This window comes from Alligator mississippiensis, chromosome 1 (assembly GCF_030867095.1).
Source record: "Alligator mississippiensis isolate rAllMis1 chromosome 1, rAllMis1, whole genome shotgun sequence".
Lineage (NCBI taxonomy): Eukaryota > Metazoa > Chordata > Crocodylia > Alligatoridae > Alligator > Alligator mississippiensis.
Window position 1 is genome coordinate 481,964,611 of NC_081824.1, and position 12,012 is coordinate 481,976,622.

Here is a 12,012-nt window from a genome sequence, read left to right on the forward strand (position 1 = left end):
GCCAAGGGGGACCAGCAGGCAATGGAAGAATCTCTGTTCACCTGAGCTCTACCAGGAGTAACAAGAAATAACAGCCGTAAGCTGACTGAGAGTAGATTCAGGCTAGACGTCAGGAAGCACTACTTCACAGTCATGGTGGCAAGAATCTGGAACCAATTTCCAAGAGAAGTGGTGCTGGTTCCTACCTTGGGGGTCTTTAAGAGGAGACTTGATAATTACCTAGCTGGGGTCATTTGAGTCCAGTTTTCTCTTCTTTCCAGGGCAGGGGGTTGGACATGAATATCTAATTAGGTACCTTTCGACCCTACGTCTATGAATCTATGAGGCTGCTCAAGTTAGCCCGGCTCTAGGCTGGGTAACCGGAGCCCTGCAGTGTGGCTCCATAATAAACTAAAGGAGCCCCGGTGCTCAAAGCAGGGCCCAGGAAAGGGTGTGAGGCTGGTGAACCAGGGCCAGTAAGGCACCAAGCCATTGAGAGGAGCCAGAGGCACTGCTAGAGAAAGGTCCATGTTTTTGAAGTCCCTCGGTGTGGTACGATATGTTGATTGCAGATCGTATGTGGTGTCACATACTAATTTTACCGTAAATATTTAATTTTCCTTATTTAAATCTATTGTAGCAATAAATTTGTATATAGTTAAGTGCTCAGTCTTGGCCTGGCTCTGTAGAGAGGAGAGGGAATGGCTCCCAGGTGTCAGGCCCCTCTCTCAGCACCCTGCCTGACCACTATCCCTTCCTCTGGCAGACAGGGCACACCCCTGGGTGTACCCAGGCTACACAGATTCAAACACACACATGCATGGTCATACTTATATAACATTTGCATAACTTTTTAACAGAAAAATGAACAATTTCTTGCTCATTTTTTATTGAAGTAGCTGGGAAAATGCCGCTGAAAGCAAAATAGGAACAATAAAAGTGCACTGTTGGTCAGGCAGCTGCAAATCAAAGGGCAGAGAGACTCTGAATGGTGCCTGACATTATCTGGAGTCCTGTGTCCAGTTTTGGGCTCCGCACTACAGAAAGGATGTAGATAACCTGGAGAGAGTCTAGAGGAAGGGAATAACAATGGTTGGGGGGCTGGGGGACATGAGTTATCAGGAAAGGCTGAGGGAACTGGGCTGATTTATTCTGGGGAATAGTAGAAGGAGCAGGGATTTGATAGCAGCCTTCCACTTCCTGCAGGGGGGCTGCAAAGAGGATGGAGCTGGGCTGGTCTCAGTGGGGGCAGATGACAGAGCAAGGAGCAATGGGCTACAGTTCCAGCAAGGGGAGTTCAATTTGGATATTAAGGAAAACTCTCTCACTAGGAGGATAGTAAAATACTGGAACAGGCTCACCAGGGAGGTGGTGGGATCTTCATCCTTGGAGGTTTCTTAGACCTGGCTGGACAAAGCCTTGGCTGGGATGATGTAGTTGGGGTTGGTCCTGCTTGGAGCAGGGGGTGGACTAGATGAGACCTCCTGAGGGCCCTTCCAACCCTCATTTTCTATGATTCAATGATTACTGATCCAGGGAGAACCTGACTTCCAGCTGCTAAAGTCTGAAGTACAGGCAAGGCTTAAGTGACTGGAGATCTATGTCCATTATTTTTAGCTCTCCCTGAGTAAAATTCACCCCCAGAGGTTGATACATTCTTCTCACAGGCATAGGCCCAAGCAGGCTTCCATCCATTTTATGTCTTATCTTGGTTTAAGTAGAGCCCAAGCCTCAAAAACCCATGAGAATCACTTTTACAGGAAACTAATCTTCCTCAGCTACTGCACGCTGAAATCAGGATGTGGCGTCTGTGGGACACAGGTATAGAAAGATCTCCCTGGGGCACTGAGCTGCAGGCAATTGCCAACCAAAACAATTCCCCAAATCATCGTTCCAAATCCTTACTCACAGCTACAAGGCACAAAAGCTGAAACAGCTGAAGCAAGCTACACTATGCTAAAGGTAAAAGCAAGGGAGATGAGGACATTGCAAATGCCCTGACACTGCTACAATAGAGAAAAGTGGTAGTGGATAGTTCATTCTTGCTTGTAGCTGGAGCTGTATAATTTGCTAGTCTGCACAGCAGTTTTCCAGACTGAAATGACTTTCTTCATCTGCAGGTGTGGGCTCAAAGAGCCAATCAGATTTTCAATATACATGTCTTCTTTTTCCTCTTCTTCTAAATATGTTCTGAAGATCTCCACTATCCTATTTTAAGAGAAAACATAGGTTTAATGTCACAGAACAGAGGTTTGGAAAAGAACAAGACAGGACTGGCCTCACCTCATCTCAGACACAGGGAGACCCGGGATCTGCTCTGTGATGCCAAGGATATTTAGGATTTTCCACTTAATGAGCGTCTCATGTAAAGTATGTAAAGGGCCCTGGCAACAGGGAGCAGAACTCAGGACTCTCTGCTTCTAGCTGTGCCTATTTCACAGTCATACACCTCTTGTTTGCTCCCCTTCTGGATCAATGACTATGCTCTTGGCTAATAGCTTAGTTTCAAAGTGAGGGGAAAGAATACACCTACCTAGTCTAGTTTGTCAAGTAGCAGTCAGCGTACCCTGCTGGGAAGCTGGAAATTTGGGTTTGAGGACTCTTTGGATGACTATGGTCTAGATTCTGGGTCTCCCCTTATTTGGCAGGGGATGCCCTAGACCCCTGGGCTACTAGTGATGCCTGTTGATTATCTCCAGGTACCTTGGGGGCTTTCTCAATTGCACTCTGGAGTTGCCTACATCCTCTTTTTTCTGAGTACAAGAGCCTAGGTCCCTAAACATACATTGCACTTCAGAGGCACTTAAGTCTATCCACTATGGGACTATAGGTTGTCCGAAGAGCTTAAACCAGGGCAAACAACAGCTGTCCTGAGGCCAGGTGCCTGACACTTGAACTCTCTAATGTCTGATTGTAGTTGTACACAGAACCAAGGGAAATTTGGGCCTGACACAAAGACTGTAAGAACCTCTTATATGTTTTACTGATTGGAGCTTCATTGGTACTAAGGGTTTCCCTAAACTGCCGCTCCTGGAAAGGGATGTTGGTATGAATGGTGAGAGATTATTCTGCCCTAAATGGAGGTGTTCAGGTCACATCCGTGTGATTGTACCAGGGCTACAATGCTGTGTCCCATACCGTGGAACATGGGACCTGCCAGAAGGGGGGTGAGACCAAGAAGGGGCTGAAGAAGATGCTTCAGAGGATGGTATAAGAAATCTGCAGAAGAATAATCTACCTTCTGCAAGAGATTTCATCCTGGTCTCTAATTACTAGAGATGATCTTAAAGTTGAAAGAATTTCTAACTCTTAGGTTTATGGGCTAATTATGATCTTTATGCCAAAATACTTCCTTTGGGTTTGCCTTTCCAATTGAATGCCTCCTCCCAAAACCTCTACCCCCTAATCTTGAGTTGGGACAAGTAGAAAATACTGGAAACCCTCGCTGTTCGTGGGTTCAGCATTCACAATTTCAAGTATTCGTGAATGCCAGACCCACAGTTTAAATACACTTTATACACTTACCAGAGCTTCTCGGGAGCTCCGCACTTCCTGCTGCTGGGCTCCTGCCGCCGGAGCCGTGCCCTGCCCCCCAGCCATTGAGGGCACTGCGTTCATGAATGCAGTGCCTTATTCGTGCATTTTGCTATTCATGGGGTATACGAGAACGTAACCCCTACGAATGGCAAGGGTCACCTGTAGTTTCTTGGTCTCCTCCATTTAATATCAATTAAATAGTGACTAGCCACAAAACGCCCGGTTTTAGTCATCTTTGTACATTTCTGAAGAGCTGTGCTTAAAATACTCCATCATCTGAACTCACAGTTTTGATTTAAAGTGTCTGGGTATTGGGCAGGGAAATTTAGCACATTGAATTTATGACCCCTATTTTTTCTGAACACTTGTAAAATAATATTTCAGGTAAAAAAAAAATTCCCACATCCACAACAGTGGACTGTAAATCAACATGCATCAAAGCATGCTGAGAGTGCATGCTGCAAGGATCAGGCAGCAGCCAACCAGGTTATTCACCTAGATCTACATTTTCCTACTGAGAAAAAAAAGGCACATTTGAAAAGAGAAGAAATTCATTCTCACTCCCACTCCGGTTTGTAGTCAGCTAAAGTCACCACAATCATTTCATGCAGGTCAGTGATGAAGAAATCAATGTTGATGGTGGATAAAGCCTTTTTTAGATCCTCTCTCTCTGTAACCTCCAGCTCCTCTTGGTATCTCTTGTCCACCAGGAAAAAGGGATTCTGAAATGAAAAACAGGTCAGGAGTGGTCACAGTGACACATGTATTGCAGACGGACCCCCGTGTCAGCTGGCGGAAGAGGTTTTGTCTGATGGAGGATAATCTTCACTTGGTTCAAAACTCAAAACTAGTGTCCCCCTTGAACAGTGGGAGCCAACTTTTTTTGGCAGGAGTGCCACGCATTACACCTGCACCTTTCTAAGTGCCATTCTGATCCCCTCTCCTGCCTGCTCTGCTGCTCTGCTGTCTGCTTCCTTCACTGTCCTTCCTGCCCGATTTTTTGTTTTGCTTTTCATTCCTGCTGCTGTGCTACCTGTCCCCTCCCGGATCAGCGCTATACCCCACACCTACCCTATAGCATTGCCTCGCACTGTGGCAACCTTTCATCACCATCAATGATGCACCATCAATGAGATGGGAAGTGATCCCTAGCCCAATCCATGGTCCCTGTAGCCATGCTACATTCAGATGGGGGTACAATTTGGCAGCTTCTACTGTGAGTGAGAAGTCCTATTCAGGATCCCCTTTGCTCACGCTACATAAGGAGGGAGTTAGAAAAGGCATCCTAAACCTAGTTGTCTTATCTGCTCCTGGCTGTATGATCATATCCAGTGGGAGCTCTCTGTGGCTGAAAATATCATAAGAAGTCATCATAGGAAGACCTCGTAAATATCCATGCTTTGATGGATAACCAAGACAATGAATGACCAGAAAAAACAGCTGCCATCATTTCCAGGGAACTAGTCAGATACAACATTGAATTTGCAGCTCTCAGTGAGAGACAATGACTGGACAAGGATCCGCTGAAGGTAAAGGGTGGAAGCTACAACTGTTGGAAGGAAAAATAGGACCAGGACCCATGTATTCATTGGGTCAGTTTTGCCATCAAGAATCAGCTTGTTAGTGAACTAACAGAACACCCTGTGGGTATCAGTGCATTTCTTATGCATATCTTATGACCCACTTTAAGCTCAGCAACAACCAGAGTATGCCACGGTCATCAGAGAATACACCCTGACACCTAATGCTGACAATGATGTCAGAGAACAATTCTAGTCCAACCTTGATTGTGCTCTGAGTAATACTCCCAAGGAAGACAAGTTCATTTCCCTCAGTGATGTCAACACCACAGTCAGGAATGACCTGGACCTCTGAAATGGCACCTCTGCAAAGTAAGGCATGGGGAAAGCCAACTCGAACGATATCCTTCTCTTAAGTAAATGTACAGAGCATTGTCTTGTCATTACACACACCATCTTCAGACAGAGTAATCAAGCCTGGTGTGCCTTGGCAAAGGTTATCTTGAATGGTCAGCCCAGCCACCTCATCTCAGATGTGAAAACCTGGAAATGCCACTGTGAAGCTAAAGCAGGGATACACCTCCCCTCCCACAGATATTCTGGAAATGCTCAAGAGCTGCCACTGACAGCTCTCTCAGAGTAGCTTCACCGATTCACTTCTGGGATTGGTGCAAGCAACCAGATATAAGCAACCAGGTGTAATTGGACAGGGCCACATCAAAGACCTAGCACAGACATGATCTCAAAGAGCAACAAGCCATCTTAGGTTGCGCTTTGCATGTGAAAGAGGGTAAAGCAGGAAAAAATAAATGAAGAGGAGCTAACTGGAAAATGCTCCTTGTTGAATGTGAGGGCTAATCCACAGAACAAAGCAAAACATTCAGGTCAGCTGGGCATTTTGACTGGGCTTTGCCGGTACTCCTGCTGGCTCTTAATACTGGAGGTTCCTTGGCTAGAGGATCTTGCCTCTTCTCTCAGGGTCAAATCAATCACCATTTTTTGGCATCAGGCTGGAATTTGACCCCATGGTTAGCTGTGCAATGAGAATGGAAAACAGGGGTTTTTGCCTTCCTCTGTATGTGGGGGTGGGAGGTGGATTGCCATCTTCCTGATCTCTCTCAAATGATTTTTTAACAACCCTTGTAGCAGCACAACATTGGCCACCATGGTTCCCCTGGATTACCCGTGTCAGATTATGGTATTATGTCTTGGGTTATGTCAGGGACTGTATAGATGGGCTAAGAGGTAAGAGAATGGACTTGTATGGCATGGTTTTGCTAGCGATGATCCTGCCTTAGGCGTGGGGATGGTCTAGATGACCTCTCAAGGTCCCTTCCAGCCCCACTTCTCTATGATTCTAGGGAAACTTATTAAATGTACTGCTGACTTGCTGCATGGCTTTGACAGGGGTTAGTCCTGCTACCAGGGAAGTGCCTACTGCTGTCCTTGATTTTTCACACACAAACCTCTGCGAAATAATGAAGGGACACAGTGTGTAGTGACTGGATCTTAGTTGAGTGCACTTGATCCAGTCATTTTTTGCATTGTGCTCAAAATCATTTTCTGCCAAAACACACGGAGCTTCCTGGAAGCTTACTTATTTCAATCACAGAGTCAGCCCTGCTACAACTCCTAGTCCAGGTTTCCTGCAGATTTTAACACTTGTGCAACATGGCTGTGATCTGGCTCAGTTGCAAAACACCAAGAAGAACCCACTTTTTCAGTTTTTTTCACTGAAAATCTTGCAGGTTTTGTGTATTCACTCAGATTAACATCACCATTAGATAGTTGATGACTTCCAACTTGCTAACAAGCAGATTTCCAATGACAACCAGTGTTGGCAGAAATATTCCAGCTGGCCCTTGTCATTACCCTCCCTCCTCCTCCCTGCTTACATTTTCCTGGAGAAAGCAATTTCCTCTGTTACCTGATTCATCTGCACAAGCAGCACTGATCTCCTCACTGACAGGACTTGCCACAGAGACAGGATGTGCTTCAGCTGTGTTTGAGGCACCACCTGGGGGATGAAAGCACAGGCAGGGACTTAGCTGGATTTGGGGACCTACAGGGATTCCCATTACACAGAGTTGAGCATGCTCTTCAATACCTGCAAATGTACCACTCCCTGGTGAATAGAGCCTGGGCAAACTCTGGCTTGAAGAGCTAAAGTATAAGGGTCATGCTGGTCTCTTTCTGGCTGTTGGCTGACATTGCGGCCAGGCTAATTTTTCATGCTTATTTTGATTAATAATGCTGTGATACTTAGGCTCTCCCTCTCTCCATACCCTCCGCAGTATACTACTATGCGAGTACGCTTCCTGGAAAAATAATCCCTGGGTAACATTTTCTAAAAGTGATTAAATGCGTGAGGAGCAAAGATCCACTTTCTAAAGGGACTGGAATGGACTGTGGCCTTAGGTGGCCTAGCAGGGCTGTGTGAGCCTTCAGATCCCACTTCAGATCCAGAGCCACTTTGGATGCTTTGGCATCTGAAGTGGCATGTCTGGACTGAAGTAGGGTCCCAGCAATGGTATCTGGAGTGGGTCGGGGGCTTCCAAAGCACTTCGGATCTGCTTCAGATGCTTTGGACCTGCTTCTGTCATTTTGAGGCAATTAGAAGAGGGAGGGGAGCAGGGGAGGGACAGAGAGTTGGAGGAGGGGAGGGACGTGGAGTGGGGCGGGGGGGGGGGGAAGACTGATGTCTGTAGGCAGCCAGTGAAAAGGATTTGTCCCTGGCTACCTTTCCAATGGCAGCGTCTGTGGGGTGGAGCTAAAGAAAGCATAAAGGCCTGTTTCTAGCCCTTCTGTGCCTTTTGTAGCTTGTTCCCTGTCAGCCACTGTTTGAGAGAGAACTACTGACACTGAGAACTGCCTGCTCCTTTTTCTTGTTATGAAGCAGTGGTTAGGATTTAGCTTAGTTTAGTTTAATTTACCTTAGCTATTCAATTCAATTATTATTAGTATTACAATTCAATTTATTTCTTTGAATTTATATTTGCTCTTTTTTTGGAATCTTTGCAAAAAGAAAGTTATGTTTTCCCAGCCAGTGCTATCTATCACTGTGCAGGGAGGCACAGATTGCTTGTATGCACGCATCATGGATGCACACACTTACACAGAGACCCAGAATATAGAAAAAAAAATCACAGCGGAAGAAGACAGACAGATATTTACAGCAGAACAAGACACACAGATAGCTACACAAGGACAAGACACAGACCATATATTGGGACACCTGAAGACACACAGATAATATTATTCACAGCAGAAGACCGACAATATATTTAGACACACAAAGACACACAGTTAATATTCACAGCAGAAGAAGACAGACAATATATTGAGAAACACAAAGACACACAGATAATATTATTCACAGAAGAAGACAGACAATATATTGAGACACATGAAGACACAGATAATATTCACAGCAGAAGACAGACAATATATTGAGATATATGAAGACATGCAGATAATATTCACAACAGAAGAAGAGAGACAATATATTGATACACACAAAGGTACACAGATAATATTAGTCACAGCACAAGGCAGACAACATATTGACACACACGAAGACACACAGATAATATTATTCACAGCAGAACAAGACACAGATATTCACAGGAGAACAAGACAGACAGATATACAAAAGGATTCACACAGAGAGAGAGATCTTTTGCAGCACAGGAAAGATCAATATGAAGTGTGCTGGAAAGGCAGGTGCTATGTCTTCTGGCAGGGGATTGAGAGGGGGTAGAGGGAGAGCTAGAGCTGCCAGCCCCTCCCCCCATCCCAAACACAGACGCATTCTAGTCCCGAGCAGCCATGACATCGGTGCTGCCAGTGGAAGCGAGGTGTGGGGTCAGTGTCTGCACCTGATGTCCCTGCACCTGCACCACCTCCACTCAGTCCAGAAGTGGGCACCAGCAGTGGAATCACTGTCTCCTCCACCCCAATTTCAGCTCTCAGCATGAGCCTCCCACTGCCAGAGGAGGAGCTGAGGCTGGAACCAGGGATGCTGAGCATGCTGGCTCAAGCAATTCTGGGGACTGAGGAGGAATCAGAGTTTGTGCTCCACACCCCTCAAGTTTCCCCTAGACCCAGGTCTCCTCCAGAAAGCAGCACCTTGGAGGAGGCTGAGGTTGTGGAGGCAAGTGGCTCAGCTGAGGAAGCTCCTCCTGCTGTTCAGCCTCAGCCTGCTGAGAAGGGGGAAGGCAGGATCCTCACCCTCAACCCAGAAGCAGGGGAGTAGTGTAGTGTGGGATCATTTTGAGGTGACAGATGATGCCAGGTTTGCCATCTGCCAGCACTGCCAAAGGCACATGAACTGTGGCAAGGACATGAGACACTTCTCCACCACAGCCAAGCTGCTGTATCTGAGGAGGCACCATCCCCTTGTCCTTCTTCCTGCTGCTCAGCCTGGCATCAGTGTGTGTGTGCTGAAAAGGAAGTCCCTCACTTGCTCCAAAGCCCCTTTCCCCACAAAGCAGAGGCAGGCCACCCTGGACCAGTGGGGGAAAGGTGGACAGAAAGGGGGGCATGTTCCCAAGGTGTGCAAGATCACCCAGAGCATTGAGGAGATGCTTGCTCTGTATAGCCAGCCCTTCTCCCTAGCTAAGCATCCAGGGTTCAGTTGGTTCATAGCACTTCTGGCCCCATTTTACAAAGTGCCCACATGCAGCACCTTTAGCAGGGAGGTGGTGCCTTCCTTGTATGAGGCATGTAGGGAGTCCTTGAGGGAGGAGCTGTGCAAGGCAGGGCTGCAGATAGGTTTGCAATGTGGTTTGTACATTCAAACAAGCACCTAACCTCATCACCAGAACCGAAGCCAACTTCCTACAGCTCGAAACACAAAACCCACCCGCTATCTCCAATACCCCCACAAACTGCACACCAGGATCTATCAAAGACAAGAAAACCCAACTACCTGTGGGGGCACATGCCTCACCAAAAAAACACTCTGCCTCCAGCCTCTCAGTTCCTGAGAGGGAACAAATTATAATCAATGGAAACCACTTTTCAGAGCTGGGCCTATGAACTGAACTTCAGCAGCCTCCTAGGTAGTAGGTACAGAAACTCATGGACTCAATATAGTCAGTGGAGTTCTGGCACACTGTGACCAACCAGACATCTGACATCCCAGACACCTCTGCACTTTTACCTGAGCTGCTGTATCCCCTTCTCCCCTCTGCCCCCGACCCTAGCGTATCCCTCCCCGCCTGACACCTCCATTTGCATTGCCTGTCTTTTTCTAAAGGAATTGAAAGCAAGAAGTAAAGATGTTGTGTTGTGTTGGATATATGATGTTATTCATGGTGTATGAAGCCTAGCTCCACTATTTTCCCCCTGAAGAGCCCTATTAGACCACGGCCATCACCTGTGGGGCATGTGAAACCTGTCCCTCCCCAGCCAGCTCCTCATTTTGTGACAGTAAATACCTAAATGCCTCATGCTGGTTTTGGACAGAGCCATCCAGGACTGCACACTGGTGAGTACTGCGTCCCCTGTTGGGCCTGACTTTGTAGATAGTTTTAGGGCAGGTGGACCTACCAGTTCTCCTCCTTCTCACTATAAAGGCCAGGAGAAGAGGCTCTCAGGGGCCACATCTATGACACAGAAGCTCATTACTACTGTGCAGTAGCATCACATGGCATAAAGTGTGATGCAATGCTACAGCACAATAGTAATGAGCTACTGCCCAGTTAGCTTCACCTAAAAGCCATTTGGTGATGCTGCTATTCAGTAACTCCAGTTAGTGCAGAGTTTCTTAGCACTTGGGTATACAAGTCCTAAATGGCTGCACAGTAACAATTGCACAGTCAGCATCTTGTGTAGATGTGGCCAGGGAGACTTGAGCTCACATCCCTTTGCAGACTAATGGTCAGGAGATTCCTACCCACACCCTGAGGAGAGGACCCCAGCACCAGGCTGTGGGCTGCTGGGCAAGGGATTACATGAAAACACTTATTTTGGAGGTGTTCTCCTTTCTATAAATAATGAAGTGTTTCTGCAGCAGAGGAGAAGGGAGAGAGACCCAACTGCCTACTGGTTAGGGCACCCTGTGGGAGAAGACAAGTATGGGTTCCAGCACCTGCATCAATGAGTAGTTGAATATTTTATACAAAGTGTACCAGCTTCAGCATGAGGTGCTGAGAAGTGCAGCTCCCCAAGAGAACTGGAAAAGTACTGGGATGTGGCTGAGGGGGATACGAGTTTAAGTATCCTCACACCGAAAAAGGAGTTGAACCTGGGACTTCCACAATGTGGGAAAACTGCTCTAACCATGAGACTCCTGAATAAAAGCAAGAACCATGGGTTTCACATGAGGTTATATTCTTGAGGAGGAGTCACCTGAGGTGCATAGAGAGCTCAGACCACAAAAGGATACCTGTCCCAGTCCCAAATATATCCTTGGTACCTCCTACTGGCTAGCTCCTTCAGATACCCATTCAGCCTTTTGGCTTCTGTGGAGCCTTCTCTGAGGCTCTCGAGACTTGAAAAGTACTGAAGCACACACAAGTCTTTTAGGGTGCATACACACATGCTAACTTTCTGATGGTTAAACTGACTTAGCTTCTTTAAGTCAACTTAACTGTTGGAGTGTACACACATGTGGAGCAGAGTCGACCTAAATGCGGTGCAAGATAATGCACCTCTGAGGTATATTATCTTGGGTCGTGTTAGTTAAGTTAACTTAGCTTACAAGGTGGCTGCCACCATGTCAAGGAGTTGTATGTGTGCGCTCCGACATTAGTTAACTTAAAATGACTTAATTAAGTCACCATATTTTAAGTTGACTTAGTATGTGTGTACCCATCCTTAGTGCCCAGATACTTAAAGCTGTTTAGGCACCTAATTCCCTTGAGCTGGAACACCCTTTCCAAGGATGTAGGCATCAAGTGGGATTTTCTACAGCATCTCTGCAGGTTAGATGATGCACTCTTATTGATTTTAAGTGGGGATTATTCACATA

At 46.5% G+C, this 12,012-nt stretch overlaps 1 protein-coding gene across 1 annotated transcript in view; it reads right to left on the reverse strand.

Moving 5' to 3' along the window:
• Positions 1-835: 835 nt before the first annotated feature.
• The window catches only part of LOC102575918 (E3 ubiquitin-protein ligase rnf213-alpha), a 133,267-nt gene continuing 122,090 nt past the window's right edge, over positions 836-12,012 (reverse strand). Inside the window, exons 37-39 of the mRNA XM_014607628.3 lie at positions 6,964-7,053; positions 4,078-4,238; positions 836-2,187 (exon numbers count right to left, since the gene is read on the reverse strand). Coding sequence (XP_014463114.3) covers positions 2,016-2,187; positions 4,078-4,238; positions 6,964-7,053 — 423 coding nt within the window. The 3' untranslated portion in view covers positions 836-2,015. The remainder of the gene's footprint in view (positions 2,188-4,077; positions 4,239-6,963; positions 7,054-12,012) is intronic.